Source organism: Athalia rosae, chromosome 6 (genome assembly GCF_917208135.1).
Source record: "Athalia rosae chromosome 6, iyAthRosa1.1, whole genome shotgun sequence".
Lineage (NCBI taxonomy): Eukaryota > Metazoa > Arthropoda > Insecta > Hymenoptera > Athaliidae > Athalia > Athalia rosae.
Window position 1 is genome coordinate 10,709,491 of NC_064031.1, and position 26,228 is coordinate 10,735,718.

The following is a 26,228-nucleotide window of genomic DNA, read 5'->3' on the forward strand; positions in this document are numbered from 1 at the left end:
ATAAACTAATTTTCGGAATGTCGCGGGTGTCGCGCGGATAGTGGGGGGGGGGGGGGGGGGGGGGGGGGGCGGACGGATTATTGCACTCGGGTATCTCCGGATATAGCCCATCGACGATCGAAAGCCACTATCGCGAGGCATTGTGGAATGGCCGCGCAATTGCGAACGATTTTTCTCGCTTATTAGCGGGAACGGTGCGGCGGTGGAAATTCCTTCGGTATCCCAATTACCACCCCCGACCCCACCCCTCACCATTCCCACCCTACCCTACCCGTTTCTCGATCCTACGGGGTGAGCTTAAAATACCATTTCTGCAGAACCACGTCGTGATTATTGGAAAAAACTCTCGCCGAGGTGTACGACGCGTCCCAAGACTTTCCGGAATTCGCCTCACATCAGAGTTGCCGCTCGATCGAACGACGCTCTACGACCCTTCCTTCTCCCATCTCTCCTCTCCCGATATTCCCACCACCTCGCGAACCGTCTCCGATTCGCTACGTAAATAGGAGTGCGCTCTTTCGCTCGCTTATTCTCACACCGCCACTCCTTCCATCTTACCGGAGAGTACCGTAGAGCTAATTCCGCAAACGGACGAATTGAATATCCGGCATTCTTAATTTGAATAAAAAAATCAACACGCTAACGGGGGGGGGGGGGGGTCCCGCGCGTGAGACACGCGGAGCGTGAATACGTCGATATCGCGAGAGGCCTCCGACGCTAACCGATAGTCAGTCGAGTGACGTACAAGTTGGCGGCTCTCGGAATGCAAAACGATCGATGGCCCGTTTTTAATCAAGCTTTTTTTTTGCCGGAAGCCACTCGTCACGAGTTCCTTCTTCTCTTCTCTCTCTGCGCCTATCCAAACACTCGCGAAGCGGCTGTATTACCGATGAAATCTGCGGCGTTTATTCGAGCCGCGGCTTCGATCTTGGCTCCGTGTCAACGATGCACGAGTCTAATTCGAAAGTAAAGGAGAGAGCACCGACAACGGCCGACCGAGAGAGGATCGCGGACGGGAACGTAAACGCAGACGGCGGTGGAAACCTCTTTCCTCCATTCCGCTCGTCCCCGCGCGTCGTTCGACCCTCCGTAATCAAATCCCACCCCGACCCTCGCGTCCCGTCTATTCGCCCTCCTCGGTCGGCACTTCGCTCGGGCGGCAGCGGCACCCTCTTCACACGAAAGGAATGTTAATGCGACAATGCCGCCTCCGTTCTGACTCACCTTCGGCAGCAGCCTCAAACCCCCGAATATCCCCTCCCCCCCCCCAACCCTTATCGCCGTCTTTTTTTGGCCGAACTCTCTTCCTCCCACAGCTGCTGGAAATTTCCCTCCTTTCCTCTATTTTTTTTTTTTTGTTTTTTTTTTCTTTCTTTCCTCGCGCAATCCAGATCCGAATCGCGGATCGGTTATCTCTTTCTCCGTCCCATAACACTAGACACCGAGCTCCGTTCGAATCCGCCGCTGTACACCTATAGTACGAGTATAACCGACTCTTGAATTCCTCGGCCGATCGACGTTCGATCACGTTCGATCGAAAAAGCACTCGGTTCGTCAACACCGGCGAGCTCTTATAACACCAGCGAGATGAATAAGGAAATGAAAAAAGGATGAAGAGGAATACTTGAATCGCGCGTGAGGAGCGCGAGTGGCACTCTCGCTTGTATACGTCCACAGGTGAGGATAAATCAGCCCTCTCGTTTGTACGTACGTACGTACGTACGTAGTTACGCGTTACACACCCGTCCGTTATTAAATAGACGCGACGAGATCTTAGATCTTACAGCGCCGTGAAGTGGAATTTCGACGTACAACGAAGTAACGTTACCAAGAGGTACGTATTAATGCGGGCATTCAGTTAACTGAGAGCGCGACGCGGTGCTTCATCAGGAATTTTCTCACCCTCCGACTGCAGAATGCAACCTTCTTCGGCTGTATACAATCAAGGGAATTCATTTCGCTCGCTAAAGCCCGGCATCCGGTGTCCTGCACCGTTCACCCCCCCCACCACACCCCCTTTCTCTCGTATTTCGTACTGCCTTTTTTTTTTTTTCTTCTCGTTGTTGTTGTTGTTGTTTTTTTTCTTCCGTTCTATTCCCGATGTTTCGCTTCGTTTTTCGAACCTCGTAATACGGCCGACCCGAACCGACTCCTTCTACCGTCTCAGATGTTTACTCTGCCCCTTAATTACGGAGAACAAACGAACGACGGTGGTCGCCCTGTCTCCTTTTGTACACCTTCGTGGTTTCTTCATTCCCCTCTCACGAGGAACGGCTATTTCTGTCTTATTAATTGAATTGGAAACGGTGGAAGCGACACACGGCTAGTAGTCAATCCTTCCGAGTCGCGGAATTTCCAGTAAAGTGCGATCGCGAGCCTCTTTGAATTTTCTCCATATAGGAATAATTCTTCTTCTTCTTCTTCATCCTCCGCACAAGAAGAGGGAGAGGATACGCGCGGGGTACATACTCTGTGCGGAATCGGTGACACAAAGCACATCGGGCTTGATAGATATATTTATCGGAACGGGTCGAATGGGTATGTATGGGTTTGTCGTGCGCTTGGAGTGCAGTTTCAAGGAGTGTTGAGTGCGACAAAGGAATCCTCTCAGTTGGCATCCTATCATCGTATTGCCGCCTGCTTCAGACTTTGGAATTGACGAGGTATACGAAACCCGCGCGCACAACGTCTATACCCCGCATACGCGATATACTACCTGATGCTCCACGCGACGCTCACGACGACGAGTTATACCGATATCGATCCCTCGAAAATTCCAACGTACGGAGAATCGTAGAGCGAAGCGGAGCTGGGGGAGGGGCGGGAGGGATATCCGCATACGCGTCGTCTAAGGAAAACGAAGGTGGGTTAAATTTACGGAACATGAATTCCGCGCGTTACCGACGGCGACGGCGACGTTCGTCCGCTTCTATTTGTATAAGGGATCTCGAGGTTCTCGGAAGATGAGCGCGAAGGCACGCGAACCAGAATGAATCGGAATGAGGTAGAGACGGATTTCCTTCGGATGCCCGCCACGATCGGCGGGTGTTCGGAGTTATTTCTCTTCGGAATTCCTCGAGGCGGACCATTGGCTCGAATCCGTTGTACGGCTGCAGGCACCAGCCCGTCCTACGTACCCCGAGTGTGGCTACAACGCCCCTCCGGGTTCCGTGTAACGCGGAGGACCCGACGGAAATAAAAAGATCGAAAGAATTCCCTCCTCGTTTCTGCCCCCCCTCCCCCCGTACCCGCACCTGATTAACCAATCGCGGAAGCGATTCGCCACTTCGGTAGAGGGATATTCTTTCACCTCCGGAACGATCCACGGTTCACGCGGACGCGGGGATAGCGAGGGGTAAATTTTATCATCGACGGCGAGGAGGGACGCGGATCCGAAAATCGAAAGAGAGCGAGAGGCGATCGGGATCGATGGGGAGAGCCCGGGTGTCGGTATCGGTAGCTGGTGTTAAATCTGGGATTAAAATTCCGGGCCAATCCAATAACCCGGAAAATGTTGAACCCCGCTGTCACAGGGGTGGCTGCCTCGGTTTGCGGTTGGAATTGGTGTCCGATAGCTCTGCTTTTGCCGGCGCCGTCGCCGCCGCCGTCGCCGCCGCCGCTGCAGAGAAACGGCTCCGCTCCGGGGCACAGCTCCGACCACTCCGCTCGGTTTTCGTCTCTCGCGCTCTCTCTCTCTCTCCTCCCTCTTCGGAAACGCGGTCGGTTCTCCGGCCGTCGTCCGACCGGTCCGACGCTCCGCGGTCGTGCTATGAATTCGCTTCGAGGTAAAGTGCAGCGGTAGGGGATACACAGGCAACGACTCCCGGAGCTTCTCGATTCTCCCATGAACCACGTACATTTTAACATTGTTTAACTTCCGCCTGAATTAGCCACCGCGCCAGCTGCAACCATCCCTCCGCATTGTTCGACGTGCCAGCGCTTCTCCGGCTGCATCAGCCGCGATTCTTATTAGAAACCTTCTTCTGCTCCCGTTAATATTTCAACAACGAATCAGTGGTCCGATTCCCGCTAAGCCCTCGGAACACCGGTAGCTATACGTATATATATATCTTCTACGAGGAGCGAATGAATTTTTAAAACAATTAGGAACAGGTATATTTCCGAGGTGAGTCGGACGAGGGAGAAAACCGAGGTAGGGAAGTGGAGGATTTCGTGCCGACTGCGGATATAATCGGAGAACGGGGTTTCGGCTTTCGAGGCTGGATTTTCTTTGACGTTTCGCTCTAACCGGTGGGAGGATTTCGTTGCAACTGCAGCTCGCGTCAGTCCGCGGATATCCCGCAAAGGGTGGGAGTTTCTCGTGGAAAGGTAGAGGCGGTCTGTACGAATTTCGGTGAGTTCGCCGGCGTTCCCGTAGTCACCCCAGTCGTCGTCGTCTGCGTCGAGTGGTGTACGGTGTCGGAAGAGTGTCGTCTCTGTGAAGAGCCAAGGCTTTCTGAAGGAGCTAGAATTCCGAACTCGGTGCACGAAACTCCTGCCGGCAATAAGGACGGTACGATATTTCCCCCCTCTCTCTCTCTCTCTCACTCTCGCGGACGAAATGTTTTGCATTTTAAGAAGGTGTCAGATCCCCTACGCGCCATCCGGAGCTCGCACAGCTCCGCCATCCCTTTACTCTCCCCCTCCCCCCCCCCCCCTCGTCGCCTCGCCTCCTCTCCCTTTCATCTCTCTTTCTCTCACTCATTCTTTTTCGGGGGGAGAAAAGCTCCTCGTTTCGCCCTTCTCTTCGACAGACTTCGGGCTTAAAATCTCCGAAATAATTCTCTATTGGTAGGTTGACGATGAAATCGCCCCCGTCTTCCACTTTTCCCACCTCCCCCCCCCCCCTCCCCCCACTTTGGAATGCCGCGTGAATATTTCCGAGTCAAACAACTCCGCCGAGATAACAGCGGTCGTCAATCCGGTCAGGGGTGAAAATAACACGTTTTGTATCGGTAAGACCTTCCCCAGTCCCGTTTTACTTCGACATCGTGTAAGGGAAACTTGGTAATATGCTGCCCTACCGTGCCGCCGCAACTGGCTTGTGGAATCGAGAATCCGTTGCGCCGAGCACCAGGTTAATTGGTCCCCGCGTCTCGACTAGACAATGCCCCGCTACTTCGCGCGGCTCGCTCAAGCGAGAAAATTAAGGTTGGAAAAACAAGCGGCTGCGTACAATTCAGCCGAAGTCCTCGGGGAGTTGGAAAGTTGGCTCTGATTATTATCAACGCGTGTAATCACGTAGCCAACAGCATTCCGAGTAAAATAATTACGAATCACCGTTTGATTTCGAAGTACGTTAGAATCCGGCTGAGTCGTTGTTTTTTTTTTTTTCTATCGCCTTCGACGTTGAGAACATCGGGCGAGGGATTCGGGGGCGAGGGTGAAGGGGTATAAACTACGGGAAGGTCGGTGTCGTTTATCGCCTTCCCTACTGCGCTTTAGATTCGAATTATCGTTTCGTTCGGATTCCCCGGAGTTGATAAGGGAATCTACTTTAAGAGTACAATAGTGGCGGCTGAACGGTAAGGAGAAAGTAACGTGGGGCTAGGTATGTGCGTTCCGTTCCCCGTTTACCCCCGGTTCCCGGGAATTCCCGGTTCCATTCTCGTGTTCCATTCTTACATCGACGCCGAACGTTCGGGGGGGTGTAGGCTCTAAACAGAAATTCCTCCGGGACACCCCGGAAGGACGAGGGGCGGCGGAGGGCGGCGGAGGGCGGACGGGCGGGCGGGCCGGCGGGAAGAGAGAAAAAGAGAAGAGGTTTTTATTCGCAGTCATTTACATCTACGTGCTTTCGGATCAGCTCGGCGCCTAGAAATCCCGCTCTCCCGTAACCCGGCGATCGGTCTCTCGTATCACCCCGTTCCACGGAATCTGCGTGTGCATTCGCACTTGCATATATATACATACATATGTATACCTATACGTGTACGCTTCGACACTCGTTCGCGGGTAAACAGAGAGAGAGAGGGAGAGAGAGAGAGGCATTATTATGCCCTGCGTTCGCAGCTGTTATACGGCTATCGTAGATTCATCGATTTTTTTCTTCTTCTTCTCACATACGCGAGGCGTACGATCTTGAGATTCATAAAGATAGATGAATCCCGGGGAGACGATCTACCGCCGCCACGGTGATCCCTGCGGGGAGCCGTTAATCGAAATGAGATTACTTTTTTATCGGGTGGAATCGAGTCGACGTATAAAACTCAGCCGAAGGATAACCGAGAGGTACGTGGAAACGAGTCGGGTACCTGCTGCACCCGGCTCTAAAATCTATTCAGATCGTTGACATGATTTTCGCCGGATTGCGCCGGCCCCCGGGGCGAAGATAGCCCGCATTCGACGCCCGTAAGCCAACGGCGAGAATCGGCGTTAATTTATATTCGTATTTTCCTCGGATGTTTCAGTTCCGCCGATGCTGTGGATACCTCATCAGCTGGTCGGTGCGCCCCTCGGCTACTCCGTGACCCTCGAGTGTCACTCGGAGGCTCATCCGACGTCCCTGAACTACTGGACCCGCGAGGACGGTCACATGATACACGACAGCAAGAAACACAAGGCGGTCACGGTGCCCGACAACCCGACCTATAAAACCCACATGAAGCTCACCATTTACGACATACAGGTGAGCGACCGGGGGAAAATCCCGCGAAAAGTTTCACCCTTTCACCCTTTCACCCTTTCTTTCCCCCCGCTAAACCTCGAAACCTGTTTTTCTCATCCAAAACACCCGCTTCGTTCGTTTCAATTGCAGAAGGAGGATTTCGGCAGCTACAAGTGCGTGGCGAAAAATCCGCGCGGCGAAACGGACGGCACGATAAGGTTGTACGGTGAGTTTTAAGCATTACAATTATTATCTGTGTACGTTTAATTGTCAACGCCCGCGTAACACGTAGCGTTGCGAATTGCGCGGTTCTCCGAGCAACGTTGCCGCCAGCGGATTAGCATAGGTAGCCGTATATGTAAATGGTGCGCTCGTAACGTATGCATATGACGTAAAGGGTTGTACGGCACACGTGCTAGGGCGAGGCAACTCTGCACGCGCGTACACTCCACCGATTCCCTCTCTCTCTCTCCCTCTCTCTCCTTCTCTCCACCTCTAGCCACCCCTTCCGCTTTCGCCTCTTCATCCCCCTCCCTCCATTAGCATGCATCGGTTTTTCGCATTAGCGGAATTCAAATACAGCCCCCCTCCCCTCTCCCGCCGTTTAGCATAAAAGGCTTCGTTTTACTCGGCAAAAAAGACGTACATACCCTACCTACGCATTCGTTCGTTCGGACGTTCGTCGGGTCCGGCGTTGCGACGAGCGAATGAAGCGGGAGCGGGGCGGGAGGTGAAATCGAACCACGGTGGACGACCTCGAGTTATCTCCGTGGAGGTAACCGGAGATCGACAACTGCCATTCGTAGAAAAAGGGTTGCCGCTAATTCCGGTATACATATGTACATGTATACGCGACCAACGGAGGAGGAGCACAAACATCACCTATCCCGGGGGAACGATTGTTTTTCATTTTATTCGCGCTACTTTATTTCTGCTTTTTACTACCCCGTCGCGGAATGCAAATTTCAACAGCTCAACACCCCGGCTATGACCGGCGAGAATCGCGGCGATCGGACCGGGGATTGTCGGATAATTATAGGTTATACGGTGGAAAAGAATTTGTCAGTTGTAAAACGGGCGATTTGCCACGCGTAATTATCATTTCAAGTTCTCGCCGCGAAATTGTGGACGATTTTTTTCTTTGAAATTCACGAAGGCTTTTCTTCAGCCTTCCCCCCCCCCCCCCCCCTCCCTCCCCCTGCGGTCGACAGGGTCGCTTTGGGAGTGCGGCGGATGAGGGGAGGGAGGGAAAAGCGGGCGCGGGAAAATAAGCGGCGCCGAATGCCGAGTTAGGGGAGAGTCACCCGAAATTAAGTGGTAGCAGTCAGAGATATGTCAGACGAGTTTTATTAAGCGGCATAAAAAGGAGATTTGTAGTCGGACCGAACGCCGGGGACGGAGGAGACGGCGGCAGCGCGGGGTAGGGATGGAAAAAGCGAGAGGGAACAAGGGAAACCGTAGAGATATGAATTTATTATCAAGGACCGCCCAAGGGCCCGGGTGAAGGGGAAGACCGCTCCTTCCTATCTGCTACTCTCGGTCCGCAAGGTTTCGCCCAAGTCTCCGGGGTGGCGCTAATTTATTCTCGGAAGATTCGAGTCCACCGACTGCAACCATTCATACCCGAACCACCCGCTCGCCTCACCTTGTTCATTAATTACCCTGCGGTTTTTTTTTTCTTTTTTTTGTGTTTTTTTTCTTCTTCTCTTCTCCCCACTCTCCGATTCCATCACGTATCATCTTTCCGAGCACTTTCACATATTCTCGTCATATATTTCGCCCACCCTCAGTTCTTGCTTAAAATTAAAAAGAAAAAAAAAAGAAAAAAAAAAACGTGATATATACACTTGCCGAAACGAAGGTCGGCGCTGAACCGAAAAATTGGTTCTTTAATTCTTCAAAAATAATATAACGCGCCTGCAGCAAAAGTTGTCGGTCGAGTTTTGCGGTTGGCAAATGTTTTTTTTTCTTTGTATTTTCTCGTTTTTTTTTCATATTTCCGGTGGCTGGAGGGCTCCGGGAGGCTAATATTTTTTGAATCAGAGTAAAGTACGCGGAGAGATATATAGATAGAGAGAGAGAGAGAGATTGATGTTGTTTTCATTTGAACTTCGAACACCGCAAAGCGAACTTTTGCACAACTCGTAAGATTAATCGCTAATTGCGGATCGTTGCAGCGTAACGTTGATGTGCAACTTGTTAGTCGAGCTACGCAATACCTGTCTTATTCCCGAACCTCGATACGTCGATCGGACGATTTTCCGAGTACTTTTCGGTGCTCTCTATGAGGAAAGGAGGGAGAGGTGTAAAAATTGTACAGTTTTATAAGCCCGTAGGGTATCGGCGAAACTTTTGCCGAGGTGAAGCGGGCAGCGGAGCTCGCAAGAGAGGAGCAACTTTATACACGAAAGTTTTGTCCTCTCCTCTCTTCTCTTAGGTAGCCGCGCTATATATTCCGTATAACTGGGCGCTTTTTCCGTACCCGCGGAGAGCTGCGGGCCAATCAATTATGGATCTTAGCGGTGCCTTAGGTGTTTCCGTTCCGTTCCGCGCGGAGCCCCGAATATGCTCTCCACTTTCCACGCCCCAGCCCCTCGTTCTTTCCCCCTTTCATAACCGGGCTCCGCAGACTCCCGGATCATCCGGACCTAGGTTCTTATCAAACCTTCTCCTACCTCCTCCCTTCCCCTCCAACTCCTTGTTCTACGAAGACGGAGAAAATTCCGAAAACGAGGAACCCCGAACGCGGTGAGATGGGTCGTCAGATAGCCGCTTAATTATATATACTAACCTGACCGTATCGATTAATTATTCACCCTTAAATAACCAAACTATCCCGCAACCTATTTCTTCTTGTCAATTAACCTTTTCCAATTTATCCCCGGGCAGAAAAAAAAAAAAAAAACAGACAAAAAAAAAAAGCAAGAAAAAAAAACAACCCGCTGGAACGCAATCTCGTCGGTGAATCCTCGTTGCCTCGTCGGGGCCAAAAATCGAACGAACGGATTCGAAATAAAAAAATATTCGCAAAACATGGACGGTGTTCGTGCCGTTCGCGGTATATCTAATATTTTCGTGACGCCTGTCAGATCGTTGATCGTTGGGATCGGCGTAATTTACCACCAAATGCGATGTAATCGTTACCGTTACACCGTAGCGAAACGGGGAGGACACGCGACGGACCGCGTGCCGTGGGGGGAACGGGTGAATTTCGTGTACGTACGGGAACCGGGGGTGTAGAGATCGGCGGGCGTCGGGGCGGGTCGAGGGGTCGCTTTTGCCGAGGCGACCGCCCCGGTCAGAGAGGATCGAGGAGAGGATATTACCATTTAGATGCGAGCGGTATACGGTGCCGCGGTACCGTAGGGGTTGAAAAATAGAGGAGAGCCTCGTCGAGCCAGCTTTGTCAATCCGAGTCGCGTTTGACATTTACGCACCATTACCTAGCGGCGCGGAGCCGCTAACCCGACCGCACGACGACGGCGACAACGGCGCCCCTGTTTCGGATGATTTTTGGAAAGAGCACTTTTTATTTCGACGTTACGCGGCTCTCGAATCGCGCGGGGCGGCAGGACGTCCGGGGGTGACGAGGGAAACTCCGTCTGCCGAGAGTCTCGGCCTCCCCTTTTCCCCCCCCCCCCCCCACTTCCTCCTCTTTCCACCCAACATCTCGCTCGTTGATCGTCACCGTCGCGACGCTACTGCAGGCTTCTGGCGGCAGAACTACCCGGCGAAGCACAGGGTGCAACGGGGTGCGATGGGGTGTGTAAGCTGCAGCGAAGAGGTCGCCGTATAACGGTAATAAATAAAACCTACCTCGCGACGGAGGGGCGGAGAGGGGAGGGGGGGGGGAGGAGAGATGCACGCGCTCAAGAAGCCATCTCCGTCTGAGGCCTTCGTGAAGCGCGACGTCTCGGCGGCTTCCGCAGAGTCGTAGAGCCTAGGTAGCCGGTGCAGGATGTGTACATATTTCGTCGGTGAGGTGCGACAGGAGCGAGTAGGAAAGAAGGTAGCTAGCGACCCCGTGCCGCGGAAAATGCTTTTTTAATTTAGCTAAAATCTTTTGAACGAAGAAAAGCATTTTAATTTTGAGACCTCGCTCTCGACATTAATAAATAGAAGCCCTTAAGGCATCGCGGCCAGAAATACCGTTATACAAAATGGTACCACCAAGCGACGCGGTGAGATTCTGGCAAATATTAATTAGCGTTATTGACGTAACGATTTCTTCACCTTCGCGCCGCCACGTCGATACCGGCTCACTCCCCCCTCAGTTTTTGTGAAATTTCTCTCATTTTTTCACCCTCGTTTTCCGCACGCCGAATTTTAATCCACGTACAGTCAGGCGTCGGACTTGGTACGTCTTCGCGTCGACGTAACTTTATATATATATATATATATATATATACATACATTCATCGGAGACGAGGTGAACGACGTTACTTTTCTTTCGTTCGTTGTCCGAAAAATTAATGAAAAAAATCGCGGTGACTAATTATTTCCTCCCGAGTCACTGGGCGGAAGTTTAATTTAAGGTCCCGCGAGCCGGTGTCTACGGGCGGGCACATAAAACTCGGAGGGTTTGACCCGGCTCTCGTTGAGAGGAGAGGGGGGGGGGAGGGGGGTGGGGATGAATAGGCGGTAGCGGGTGCGTCTCACTTCCCTTCTTCTTCTTCATCTTCTTGCTCAGCTCTCGTCGGTGTCCGAGAATCGCACGAAGGGCTCCCCGCGAATCGACTTTTCTGCTGCGCGAAGAAGTTTGGCAATTTCCTGCGACTGATCTGGCATCGGTCAGCATTGAGATGCCGTTCCCAATCTCGAACCCCCTCCGTCCCTCCGTCCCTCCGTCCCTCCGCGACGAACTCTCGGCCGTCAGTGCGGCGGTCGAGGGGTCCCGGTACACACCGTCCTTGGTGATCCCATGAATTATACACGAGCCACAGTGGCGAGGCGAGGCGAGGCGATGCGGGTGGACCCCGCGAGCTCCTTCCTGGCAATCCTCTCGCCGGAGGACCTGGAGGAAGGAACGTCCGAGACAAGTCGATCGAAGTTACGCCGCTGCTGCTCTGTTGCTGCGGATTATAGCGAAAGTTTTCATGCTTTTTTAGTTGGCAATTTTTCTCATCCAAAATTAGATATCGCTCGGGTTTTTTTTTTCTCTCTTTTTTTTTTCTTCTGTCTTGTCGCGCGAATTTATCTTACTTTCTTCATTTATTCCGTTCGTAGGTCTTCGCAGGTATTACAATTAGACGGAAATTATAGCAGTTTCTTTTTCGTCTCGTTTACACGAGCCGCACAGACTGATAAATAAATTCGGTCTTTAACCGGGTAATTGCTTTTATACTTATCTCTAGCTGTACGGGTATGTATATATGTAGATGGTGGTTGTTTTTTTTTTATTTTTTTTTTTTACTTCCAGAACGCCACTTGTTTTCCGTTCTGTCAAAAAATTTATAACAAGCTTTCTCTAATTTGTAACCGTTTCAACCTCGAGACGAAGGTACGAATAAAAGGAGAGGGAAATAAGAGAAAAAGAAATATTTAAAAGCTAAAGCTTTCCTCGGGGATTTCGCGCAGTGGCAGCGCGTAGCTCTTTAATCTCTTAGGTGAGTGTAGTACCCTCCTATACCCTAGCTAGCTAGCTATCTACCTGCCCGACTTTCTACCCACTGCTAACGCCGCGCTCTTTGCGCCGTTGCGATGAAACGACCGCGCGGAGAAAGAAAGTGGAGGCGACGCCGCCGTCGTCTCGCATCCACCTGTATCGCGAGCACCCCGTTTTCGAGGGTGTTAAACCTGTGTGAAAAATCCCGTTTTCACGGTCGTGAATACGTGGGATGCGAAAGAAGAAGCGACGCGTCATCGTCTCATCGCTACGGGTATCATCTCGCAGCCGAGGCGTCGGCAGGGATTCGAAATTCGCCTCTTTGGCGCGCGGACGCAAAGCGGTCGGAAGAGAAGAGAGAAAAGGAAAGGAACGACGACGAAAAGAAAAAGAAAAAGAAAGAAAAAAAAAAAACGAGTCGCCACCAGAAATCGCGGAGGGGTGCGGTTTGAGTGGCACCGCTAAAGTGTTAATTCGGGCGTCGCGGCATCGTTGGCTCGACGTCGCATCACTTTGCCGCTCGTTAAAAGAACCTCGGTCAAATAATAGAGATACTCAGATTTTCATTATCCCCCCCCCCCCCGCCCTCCGACCACCCCTCTTTATTCCGGCATCGACTCGCGGGACGAAATGTTCGGCGTGTAGAAATTTCAATGAATATTTGTACGTACATATAGAGTAGTAGGTATATCTCTACAATGCTATCGGCCGCTATAACGCGGTAGCTCGTAGTCGGATTACATCGGCATCCGCGTGACGGAATTATTAAAAGAAAGATTGACGTGCGGTTGCAATATCCCCAGAATTCAGATTAGCCGAAGGTCTACTCGCACCCCTCACCGTTCCTCTTGCAACCCCCTATATCCGACGTTTCGCCCGCCTACATATATTAACTTTCGATTTTTCATTAAACGTTCAGTGGCTATCATCCTACCTACCCCCCTCCCCCTCCCCGTGTCCACGGTAACCGCGAACTCTCCCCTCGCCTGGCTTCATTCCTCCAAAGTTGCACGTGTAATTCGCGTAACACCCGAGATACGCGGTTCACGCCCTTGATCTTCCCGTGCGCGTTCACCAGCCGCCCGATGTTAGCTGAAAAGAAGAAGAAGAAGAAGAAGAAGAAAAAAGAAGGAAGTGGAAAATAGCAGGAGGTGGAATCCGTTGAAACCAGCATCTCGAGTGCTGTTGCAAGAGACGCGAGGCGGTCGCGCACCCCAATAGTAACTCTCCCCGTCGGTATAAAGGAGAGCCGCTGACGGCCCCATAAGATTGATTGGAGTCACGGGATGGAAAATTAACGGTCTAGCTCGAGGTGGTCCGGGGATGCCGGTGCGGGGAGGGTGGTGGGGTGGAAAAGGGCAAGGAGGGGCGAGTGTGACAGCCACCGCATACTAATTCCTGTGTGGAGTCCTCGCCCGCAGTCCCCCTCACCTTGCTCTCCGCAACTCCCCCAACTGCCCCCTACTCCCCTTACTCCCCCTCCCGCCCCCCGGCACTAGGCAGCTCTCGTTCGCCAACGACTAAGAGAACACGCCGATGCCTTTGTAAACCAAACCGGATCCACGCGTGTCCGAAGCCCCAAACCTTTGTCACGGTTAACTTACGGCGGACGCGACGTACCCTTCAACTTACGGGTATACCGACCCTGTACACTCGATACCGAACTTAAAGACCCGACGGCTTTTCTACTACTGCGCGGCGGACGAACGTCGCGATACGAAGAATTACGCGAAGCCGGAGAAAGCGAGTTTTAAGAATCGTAATAATTCATTCGCCGTGGAAGCTTCGTAATTGCGACGTCAAATTTCCCTCACGTTTCGGGAGCATCGCTCTCGGTTTCATTTGTCCCTCCGCGTAACCGCCGCCGAGTATAATATACAGAGGTATCCGCGCGCCTAGGTGATACGGTGGAATCGAAGGGTGGGTTCGTCGGACCGTGAAGATCGATGACGGGGGGGCAGAGGCTCGCGTGTCGCTAATCGTCGTTAATTGCGTCGTAAGATAACGGCCATTAGGGGTACCGCGTCGAGTGAGAGGCGCCGGGGGTGAGGGGGGGGTGAGGTCGCAACCGTCGATTCGGATGCACGGTATATTTCGGTGGGATAAACGCGACGGGGAACGAGGAACGATTCGAAGACGATTCGAAATGGGGGTGGTGTCAAAGCTCGGCGGTAACCTCTCGCGTCCCGGGGCCACATATACCGCCTCGCCTCGCCTCACCTTTTAACTTGGTAAGGCAGGGCACCGCGGGAACTTCCTCCATTCTCCTCCACATTGTCGCTCGGAGACGTGCCGAAATTACAAATAACCGAAAGACCGAGGGAACTAACGATCCCGCGGCAAAGTCCTCCCCCCCCCCCCCCCCCCTCTTCCGTTTCATCCATATCGATTATTCTCGTCCCTCGTTCGCTAGCCGCGTGACAAATTCCGACGATTTACCAGGTGCGGTATAAGGCCGCGTTACACACACCCGACCGCTTTGATTCCCCGAATTACGCTCTATAAACTCCTCTACGTCCCCTACACCACCCGTACGTAAAACGCGTGTACATCTAGCATGAACACATCGGCGGGGGTTTTTGAACTCCGTGAGGTTTACGCAAGGAGGCAATATTCTAATTGGTACTTGCCAACGTCTGAATGGCTTCGGAGTACCTAGCGCTCTTTGAAATATATTCCGGGGGAAGAAATTGGATGGATGGACGGACGCGAATGCCGGCTATACACCACCGGCAACCGGAGAAAACACCGGCGCGGGGGGTTGTCGGGGGGGATTGTCGGGGGGAGGAGATTGATGTCGGAGACAGACGGGACGTCGACGACGGAGAACGAAGAGGAAGGGGGCGAAACGGGGCCGAGCGGGAGACGTCTGCCGCGAGGAGTACGGCAGGGCTGATGCTATTAGGCTAATTAAGGCGTCTTTAAGATTTTAACAAGTCCCCCCCCCCCCCCCTTTCGGCTCCCTTCGCGCGCTACCTCCGCATCAGCCGTCTCCATCCGACTCGGCAACGAGCGCTCCAGATACATCCAACTTCGAACGTTAGCGAATCCTCGCGAGGGAAATCGTCGGTTTCAGACGCCGCGGATCGCTGCGAATCCGTTTCCGTAATTTCGCAACCCGTTTCACGGTAACGTCCGCGCTCCTCCACCTCCTCCGCCCCCCGGATCACATGCCTCCGCCGATAACTCCCCAGCCCCGCGGCGAACGTGGGTATTTTAAGCCACGACCGGATCGCGCGATCCAACACCCCTTCTCCTCCTCCTCTCCCTTTTCCATCTACACGGCGAACCCTTTGATCGACGCCGGAGCAAACTACCCTGGAAACTCCGCTATTTGCACCATGCGAACCGGCGCGGCAACTTTCGATCAAATAAATGGGCTTGTGTACCGCGCTGCTACCGGTACTCTTTGCTCGTCTTACGGTCTTCCAACTTTATCCACGTGTGGGTAGCGCACACCCTGAAAACGTTGCGGCGGCGGCGTAGCCGCCGCCGAACTCGACTCGTCGTCGCCGACCGATATACTCGGACGTCATTGTCGCCCTTCGTCCGTCCGACCGTTCGGATCGTAGATCGCGGCCCATCGCGGAATCGAGAGAATCGGAATGTCCCTCCGGGCGACGGTGGAACTGAAATCGAAGAATGAGCATCCGGTTTATTTACTCGGGAGTTGACTGCTCTTACCGCGATGTCGGTAGCCGAGTTGCGTCTTGCGTGTGTACACACGCGGGGCACACACGACCCGTCGTGCGATTCGGAACGGAGGGCAAATCGGATTTTAAGCCCCGGGGTGCTAGGGATACCGAGGTACACGTGAAATAATAATCGCGATACCTTGATGAGGATACGTCGACTCCGTTCGAAATTATTAACAGGGAGAGAGAGAGGGCGGGTCGAATGAAAATCGAAGGGTGGGATGAATGTCGGGGGGAGGGGGAAGGGGGCCCCGAGGTACGGCTTTACATACCTAGGCGAAATCATCAATCAGGGCAACTTAAATGCTAGGGACAACGGATTTTAATATCTTTCGAAGAAATAAAAGTTACCCGCGATAAATCAAAAGTGAAAAGTCGCCGCCAAACTCAACGACGCCTGCCTGCCTGCCTGCCTGGCGGCTACCTTGGCTCTCAGCCACTCGCTCCCTATCTCTTTTTCCTTTTCTTCATCTTTTCTCTCTCCCTCTCTCTCTCTCTCCCTCTCTCTCTCTCTCTGCAACGACGTCTTGACGACGACGACGACGAGACGACGAACCTGTCCGCCTGCACTTTCCTTTACACTCTCTCGTGGAAAGAGCGAACAGCACGAAGTGATGAATGAATTTGCGCCTTTATACATATACCTACCGTACTCCTATACATACCTATGAATACATACAATCTCTCTATATCGCTTTCTTTAAACCTTTTCGCTTCGATTATTCCACCCCCCGACGGTGGCCGCCCTACCTCACCTCGGCCATTCTTCTCCCTTCCTCTTTCCTCCGTACGGTAGATTTCTGAAATCGCTGGATTCACGATGATAATTTCTGGAACGCTAGAATCCGACCGAATCCACACCCCGCATACTCCAACTGACGCACATACCGTCGAGTCACGAAGCTTTGGAATTATTTGAGATTTCCATTTTTTTTTTTTTTTTTTTTTATAACCAGCCAACGAAGACGGAAGCGCGATTCCCGAACCACCTGAATTCCCTCTCCTAGAGAATCGATCGACCGGATTACAAGACGGTAGTATCCGTACGTATAGCTGCTACCTCAACTTTATTTGTATCGGCGAATCCCCTTCGGCGATCCGAATCGTACTTCGCTCGCGTTTAACCGGCTGAAAAAAATAGGCGTGGCCCGTGCTCAGAAGATGAGCGTTCTCTCGGCTAGCTACTTACACGTCCTCGGACCTACGTGAACAAAAATCGTCCGGTCCGCTTCGCTACTAAAGCGCGGTGCGGGATAAAATATGGCACGCTGGGAGTTTCGGCGTACCCGGGTAGTCCCGGCTAATATGTTCGAGGGTGAAGTTAGTAACAGGTGGTGCGATCCATAACAACTCCTGTTCCGGTGTTTCCCCGACCCCGAAGTAGCGGCAGAAGCAGCGGAGGCAGCGGCGGCGGCGGCGGCCCACCCCATTTCTCCGGCCCCGAACGCAGAGCTTTGACACCGTCTTATCCCCCCGTCCCTCCTCGTCCTCGTCCCTTTCGCCGCCGGGACTGGGGAAACGTTGATGAAAATAATAAATTATTTATCAACCCGTGTCGTACGTTTTGTTTCAGTTTCGGACCCGCCGAGCACCAGCCCGAGTCCACCGACTACCGAGTTGTCGAGGAAAGGTGAGAGTTGCGCCCGATCGTCGTCGATCGTCGAAAGAGTTCGTGATAATTTCCCTGGTTATTTTTTTTTTTTTGCAGACTGGGAGTCAATGGCGGAATTGAATAATTCCGTTTACGGTAACCCGAGCTCACTGACTATTCACAACGAGAAGGGGGCGAAAATCGGTAAGTCGCTGTATCCCGGATAAGGTGAACGTCAGACCTTGTTTAGATTTTACTCGCCGTTTACGTACGGGATATGTTTTTTTGCTCCGTTCGACCGGAGACTCCTCAACCTCGAGGGTTAAGTGGAGAGCGCGCCCACCCCCCGTTCCACGAGGATTCAGAGGCGTTGTACACAGCTTTAAAGAGTAGCTTTAAGGCAATCAGAGGTTCGGCGCCCGCGCGCCCGCGCGTCTTCTAAACTCCTTCGTACTTCGCGTACATGTAACGCGGTATACGTGTTATACCTGTAACGTACCCTACGAGGGGTGGTTTCGAACGTTAGGGCGAGCGCGTCGTCTCGGGCGTCTACTACACCCCGGCGTACGTCTAGAGCCCACGATGTTGCGGGTGGAAGGAGGACGTAACATCAATATTTCATGTATGCTAACACGCCAGAACTAATAATGCCTTACCGACGTTGCGCGGTAGCGGGGGACGTAGAGCGTTGCGGAAGGCTCCGCGAATAATATCGGACTCATCTCTGTACACACACACGCACCCACATACCTACACCTACGCGACAGCCCGAGAAGAGAGCAGCGCAGTTTATGCCCTTATATTAAATTTAATCCCGCGAGTGCAAGTGTTTTCCAAAATCTCGCTGTTAGCTTCTTCTTCTTCTTCTCTCCATCCCTCTACGCTCGACGTTCCGCGTTTCCGCTCTTTCCACATTTCGCTCCATCGCCTCTTACGACGACGTTCGCTACGACGTTTAGCCCACCAGCCAGCCAGCCCAGCCAGGCAGGCAGGCAACGTCTGCTCGAAGGGTGGTCCTCCGCGCCACGCCGTCGTTGCCACGGAGGTATGGGGGTTTGTAATTGGCGCAGCATCTGTGGTCTGCGGGAGCATTAATGTTTGCCTCCTACGCCTCTTATACCTAACCGCCACCGCCACCGACGCAACCGCATCCACCATCACCGTCGTCGCCGTCCTCCTCCTCCTACTCCTCCTCCGTACTCCGTACTCCGTACTCCGAGAAGTCCGTGTGCCGCGATTCCCTCGCGCCAAAAACCCCGTACTACCCACCGTCCGCCGCGAAAACGACGAAACACGCTTTAGGGACGAAACCCCGACGACGGGACCCAGCCGTCCCGCAAAAAAAGAAAATATAAAAAAAAAAAGAACCAGATGAGCCGAACGCGCGACAAAAAGAAAAAATAACCGTACAAAGTTGACGGCGAACTTTGTTGTAGATACCGTTGTCCGAGCTGCACCTTCGAGACGAACGGAGGAACTCTCCGCGTGCGATCTGATGACGAGTACGGAAAAAAGTCGATCGAAAATATTTGCGCATCTATGCGGGGGAGAGTCGGTTGGATATATCCGTCAAACCATGGTCAGCAACGTAAACGATGTTTATATACATTATGGTAGGCGTCACCGGTCCACAGGGTCGTCGGTAATCACGGCGCGTCGGGTATATACATGTATGTATGCATCCTTGCCCCCGTTACAAGCGCACCGGGGATATCTACGACGAGAGCGAAGCATATTGGCTCTTGTCCCGTTGACTCCGTTTACCCACATCCATTCCCCCGTACAACCGGGGGGGAGGGTGGGAGTTACGTACACGTACGCGGGCTCCTTTATCCGTACACACGCGGTCGTTGTACATACGTGTACGGTTCGCACACGCGGTATAATCATCCCACGTTGTTGTCGTTGCGGCTGCGGTGCAGCACGATCAACAAACGTTCGCCTCGCCCTTTTACCCTCTGTCCTCTTCTAGCCGTTCCTCCTTCACGCGGTACCGTTACACGACCGTGTCCACGGTCGTCCGCGCGGTGCGTACGGGAATCCCGGAGCGTACGGAACGCTTTGCGGAAGCTCCCTGTGCATGCGGCGGTCGGAATGCGGCGGAAGCTACTCAGCGGGCCACCGGTCTACAGGGTCCGCTGCACGTAGCGCGGACGCGTACAAACGCCGTTAATGTTTGCTCAAGATTTGCATACGTTTGTTCGCATGGTTTACCTGTACAGAGGTGTACACTCGTACGCGGATGATCGTAGGATCAGGTAGTGAGTGGGTTGGTTGGTTGGTTGGTTGGTCTACGCGCGCGAGCTCAACGGTGTCGTCCCGTAGGATTTCCATAAATGGATAAACCCGACGACGCGACGAGAAGGGCGTCGTCAAGGCTTGGACGTTGCGCGAGCGTCGGGGACCCCCCCCGTAACTTAGACCGCCTAGAGAATTGCACGTTGTAACTCGATCGCCAATTACCTTACCAAAATAGGCCCATTGTGCGAAGACTCCGCCGCTAGCTTACTCGGGATTAGGCCGAGGTGGAGCCTAACCGTCTGACTCACGGCTATGCCGTTCCCGTTCATGCTCCAGGACTTGGCCCGGGAGCGACGCAGGAACTCGGCGGTTGCCGCTGCCTGCCGCCGGTGCAACGGGGAAATTACGCTTCGGTAACAAAGGGCTTGAGTTACGCGTACGTAGCTGCGACCGTTCGAGCTTCGGCTCTCCGTTGTTGGGTCACTCGACCTTTTTATTCGATTGAACGCAGGTGCAGCCTCTTTGGGTACGGATCGATTCGACCCCGCGTTGTTCGGGAGGTGGACGGACGAGAGGGCGCGATGCGGACGAGATTGCGACGATGTTTGAATTTTTTTTTCAAAATCCTTTCGTCTGATTTCAGGCAGCAAGTTCCAGTCGAATCTGAACGAGATCGACAAATCGGAACAAAAGTCCGGCGAATCTGACAGAAAGAGGAACTCTAAATGGTCCCCGGATGACAACGGTAAATCTCACGCTAATAATCCCGCTCTTCCTGCCAGCCAACGGTAGCATCTCACTCCTATTACGTGTATACGTATACACGTATACCCGTATAAAACCATACTTTTAATAACTGGCTCTGTAAAATTAATGAAATCTCTCGCGGACCGAAGCACCCGGGTTCAGCTTCAGCTCGAGATTTCTCATCCCCCGTTAGCTGGGAGGGGGAATAACAGTAGCCCATAAATTCATCTCAGGAGATCGCGCGCAGTGGCTTCGAAATTCACGACGTTTAGCGGAACGACCCTGACGGCCTTTCGACTAAACGTCCCGCTGATATTTCTCTTTATTTATTTCTCAACTCGCTCTTCTCCATCTTTATTCTTTTTTTTTTCTCTTTTTTTGTTTCTTTTTTTCTTTTCTCTCTACTCATCGATCGTCGGAGAATCGTCGCTTACCCCGTTACTTAAATCGAATGGGGTATTCGTCCCCAGACTGGACGCGAACTCGATTATTTTATACCTCCCATACGAAATGAGCCGTGCTAATTCCGATTTTTTAAATATTCAACGAGAATCACCTCCGATCATAGAAATTAGATCTTGAAATTGAGAAATTGATTTTCGCCCGGGATTCACGCCGACGAAACGGGGACGGAGTAGATAGGATGTAAAAGGACGAACGAGGCACTGTACACCGTGTTACGTATAAACAAGGGAGAATTTCGCGGGGGATTATCCCGCATGTAGTTTTCTTAATTGTATTGCTTCCCGTGGAGGGGAAAGCTTTAAGCATCTGTTTGATCCGATTCGCGAGAAACACGTTAGCATTGGGAACCGGTGGCTTCCGCGACAAGGCGAGGATCAAGCGTGGAAATATTTGCTGTATCCTTCCACTCGTCGAACACCGGAAGTCGGCAGAGCCTGCGGTTGTCGAGAGGAGGAAGAGGAAAACGGAAAAAGGGGATTTCCCTGTAGATTCACCGAAATACTTTATCGCGGTATATACGCCGAAACGTGACGGAAAATCGAGAGCGAGAGCAGCCGTCCTCCCGATTCTTGATATTACGGGGGAAATTCAGATCAAAGTTATACGGTCCATTTAATCACTTTCGCCGTTCTTAACTTTCGATCGATTGATTTGAAATTTTCGATTTTCTAGGTGGCAGCGGGACGGAGCTCGCTTCAACCCTGATTCTGGTGTATCTGGGTGTGGCGGGTGTTTTGGCCGTCCGATAAACGCACGCTGTGAGCCGCGACAGGATCAGCGTCGGCATTTATCGTCATCGACGTAACGTAACGAGCGTTCTAAAACCGAAGGTCGCGGAATAAGGGAAAATATAGAGCTCCGGAAGATGGAAAAATATGCAGAAAATATGCAGTTAAAAGAAAAAAAAAAAAAAAAAAACACAAGATATGCAAAATAAAGAAAATGCTAACAATTGTAATTACGAACTCGATAAGAAATAATAAAGACTGACTGAGTAGCTAGTGCCGTTTAAAGTTATTGAAAACGAAGTAAGACAAAAAATTGAAATAAAATAAATAGTTAAAAACAAAAAAAAAAAAAAAAAAAAAGAAGACGATAAAGAAAAGTAAACGCGTATAACCGGCTTATTCGAATGAGACGCTGGTGCGCATAGAAATTGAGTTTGATAATAGAAAATTTGATAAACTTAAAGTTACACACGCGCATCACGAATTGATATAATTTGGAAATAAAAAAAAAATAAAAAAAATAAAAAAAAAAAACAAACTAACAAGAAAAGACAATTTTCTCAGGGCTACAAACGGAGACCAGGGAATGGATGGATAGCGGTGCAGATATACGTATACATACAACGATTCTATAGAAGGTTAAATGAAAGAAAGAAATCACGCGCAACGCTTTTACCGTGCCATGATCAATATTGTATACAAACGAAGAGACGAAAGGTCGAGGATGATAAACAAAAGTCGATAACGTGTCACATCTCCTCTTTAACGGGTGAAACTTTTCATTTGTAAACCACCTGTGTAAGAAATATGATACATCGTACATCTCATTGTTATTGTTAATTTATTTTCCGCGTAGTCCACGTAATTTTACCGAACAAACATAGTGCGTGTAACACGCCGCGGGCTCGAGGTAGGAAGGTACGGCCGGGTATCAACGTTTGAAATAACGTCCTTGTATCAAAAAACCGTGCGAAAATAGGGGCGGTGTTGAGATTGGAGAGATCCGAGAGATTCGAAGGGCCACGCGGCCACTGATTTATGAATATTCCATCATACCCCGACTTAACGAAGAGACGCGGTTTATACGGCGAAATGTTTGCCGACCGCGAAATGCCCGGACCTTTATGTATATATGTATACATGGATATGTATATACATGGATCCGAAAACCCGCTCAAGTATAAACGGAATCCGCAAGAACGGCGAACCACCCTCTTGACCAACGCCAGTTTCATTCCTCCGAGGACTACCCTACGTTTTTCCATTCTACCGTCGTTCGCCGTCACCGGAAATTGGTTCGCGCGAACGTAAAATAATTTTTACAAATCGTTCGGAACTAATTGAAAAAACGAAGAAAAATCGATCGAACGAATAGATCTATTCGACAACGAATCGATCGCCATCATGATCGCCGGCGACGGGAGTGTTCGATGTTATGAGAAAAATCGCGCGACGCGCGTAACGCGAATTTTTCACAGTAACCAAGCCACCCGCGTTGTTAGTAGTAACGATCAACTTCAGGTCAGACGCTCTCGCGATTCCAGTAGAGGCTCTCGAGGTTCGATGCGGCAGCAGCGGCAGCTAGCTCACGCCCCATTGACCGTGGGGACGACGCGACGGTAGATTTCAACGGTCCGTGATAATTGTTATCCTGACAATATCCATTGAGCCATTAAATCCGAGTTGTCCTCGGTCGAACGTGTATCGATAACATTTTCACGCTTCTGACTCAACGCCGGCTAGGCTAATCCATATAATGAAAATGGAATAACCGACGCGCCTTACACGGTTTTCATTGATTTCACTTGCTTTCGAGATACGGAAGAAACGAAGCAAAAACATAAAACAAAAAAAGGAAAACGAACAAACTGAACAGCAAAAACTTATTGCGGACGATTGTAAATATATATTTAAATGGACAAATATCCCGAATCGGTCGATTCTACATAATTTCATTGCGTCAGTCCGAACCGTTTTCCGTCGAAATAAATAAATTATTACGACATTGACGATGTTAATAAATAATAACGACATAATAACGAGGAGGAAGAAAAGAAACGAAGTAAAAATTGTTAGGCTAAACAAATAAAAATAATATAATTAATAATAATAATAGTAATATTATAAAATATATTAATACGATAAACATCCAGTTTGACCGTATGGAGTGTAACTTACGCATTATTGCCGTAAAGATGAAGGAGATCACGAAGAAAAAATTGATAAAAATGAAAAAAAAAAAAAAATAGATCGGATGTCCAAGAGTGGTGGGTGTGGAAATATGCATACATAAATATATGGAAGTATATATATATATGTATATACATAATTATTACATAGTAAATTTAAGAGAAGATTAAACAAGTAAAAAAAAAAAAAAAATCACAAAAAAAAAAAAAACACCCAAAATTGGAAGAAAAAGGTTACACGAAACAAAAAAGAAAAATAATTACTCTTAAAAAATAAAAAAAGGAAAACCTATTGAATAACGATATCACTATATTGTATGTTATATAATTAAAAATGCTTTGCGTCGTTGAGTTGAATGTTGTTATATATAACTATACTGCAAAGAACCAGACAAAGATTCTTATACACATATAATATATATGAAATACATTCGACTATGTATAATAAAATGATGAAGAAGAATAACAGAAGATACAAATTTATCGTTGGTTACGAAATTCTTTTTCTATCGTTATTGCGCAAATTGATTTTCATCCCCTTTTGCAATTGTTTTATTTTTCTTCTGATTTTCTGCACAAAAAGCCGGCACCTGGCACGTGAACAGTCTGCGCGGCTGAAGAGAGCGAGTACCTAATCGAAAAATGAAGGATTTAGACGGGAGCCGAAGCGTCGTGGGGATCGGTGAGAAGAGATATGCGAAAAAGAGCAGAGAATCAACCTCCACCAGAAACAATGGGTACACAACGACGGCATATTTGCGGGACACATTGCCGCTATAATGTTGTAATAGGCAAGCCGCTGGCCGCATACTAACCAGGGATTAACCCGACCCAAGTAAACCAAACCCAAACCAAACCAAACCAAACCAAGCCAAGCCAACTAATACTCTCTTCATCTTGCCCTCCCTCCCCTGTGTACCTATGCACACAGCTCCTCTCGTACACATCTGTCGCACGGCGGCCACCGTGGGGACTGCATCTATTAGTCAGATGTACGTAACGAGCATATACACTCGTGCAATTGTGCATCAAATTTGAACGGAACTTTCGATACTCACCCCCTCCTTGCGGATTAGCGAATTAATTGTATCTTTATGCAGGGAGAGCGGCGTCCTTCGACCCGGAAATGCGTAGGTGTATCGCGTTTTTTGTTTTTCTTTCCTTTTTGCCATTTTTTTTTTTTGTTTTTTTTTTTCCGTCCCGTGCAAAGAGAGCGGACGAAGGGGGGCGAGAGTCGACGTAGGGGGAGCGGGGGGAGGTGGGCGCTGATTGCGAAGCTGAATCGCAAACAAAACTCGACCAATCGGAAGTCGACCCTTGTAGCTTGATATGCCGGCGCGGCCTGTATGTATGGATGGATTTAAGAAAAAATTGGAGAACTGAAATATATAGAAGGGAATATAGGTGTGTGCGGCGCGGGGCGCTGGGGTAGAACCTATAGTCATGTATAGTATACAGGTATAGAGAACACCTGCGGGATTATTCCGTTCTGAAGATTACATTCGCGCTGTTCAGCCTCCATTGTCCCATGAATGCCGGCCGGTAGTTTCGCGTGTGTAGGTACGCGTACGTGTAATACTGCCGGCCGAAAAAGGGAGGAAGAAGGGGGGGGGGGAGGAAAGAGGGGGAGGGGGAGGGAAAAGCTCACCGCCGATGGAACCCACGCGAAGTCCATCGACTCTTGCATTGTCCGGGCTCGGCCAGCCTTAGCGGCGATCAACTGCAGATGAAAACTCACCGCCCTCCCCCCCCCCACACCGTTCCGATCGTTTCCAGTTTCGATTACCGCGTCGCGCATACAAAAGTAAGTACGGACGGTGGGGGTATGTGTACGCTCCTTGTTTACGTATACACCGCGATGTGTAGCTACTTGTGCATCCGAGCGATAATCGCGGGATAGACGAGCTGCCGTATTACGGAGAACGCGGGGTGAGCCTAGCGCACGTTAAAAAGCGAGCGAATCGAAACAGCGGAAATGCACGGGTAGGATTATTCGCGAATGACAATAGCGCGCGAAAAATCACGGCGTAGGGTTCATCCGGTCGGATCCTTCGGAACCGGCGAGGTCAGAGAGCGCGGAGGAACTGCGGGGGTTTAAGGAAATTCCGAAATTGGAAAAGTTTGAGTGCCGCGTGAGATCGGTCGTTACAATTCAATTGTACAGAAGCCCCGATTCTCGGCTATCGGGAACGACGAGAGACGCCCTCGGAAACTCCCGATTTCGGAAGTTTCCGAGGTCAGGAAAATATCCGTCGCGCTGTATTCCTCGTCGTCTGGTCACGAGGCGCCAGGAAGTTTATCGTTTTTCGTTCAACGAGAGCTTCCGCGATATCCCCGTAACGCCGCGGCGCGGGGCAGGA

The 26,228-nt window shown here is 50.8% G+C and overlaps 1 protein-coding gene across 1 annotated transcript in view; it reads left to right on the forward strand.

Moving 5' to 3' along the window:
* Window positions 1-23,518, forward strand: part of LOC105688814 (neurotrimin-like) — an 86,000-nt gene extending 62,482 nt beyond the window's left edge. Inside the window, exons 6-11 of the mRNA XM_048657711.1 lie at window positions 6,411-6,628; window positions 6,758-6,833; window positions 17,481-17,537; window positions 17,616-17,702; window positions 20,383-20,484; window positions 21,624-23,518. Coding sequence (XP_048513668.1) covers window positions 6,411-6,628; window positions 6,758-6,833; window positions 17,481-17,537; window positions 17,616-17,702; window positions 20,383-20,484; window positions 21,624-21,700 — 617 coding nt within the window. The 3' untranslated portion in view covers window positions 21,701-23,518. The remainder of the gene's footprint in view (window positions 1-6,410; window positions 6,629-6,757; window positions 6,834-17,480; window positions 17,538-17,615; window positions 17,703-20,382; window positions 20,485-21,623) is intronic.
* Window positions 23,519-26,228: the final 2,710 nt, after the last annotated feature.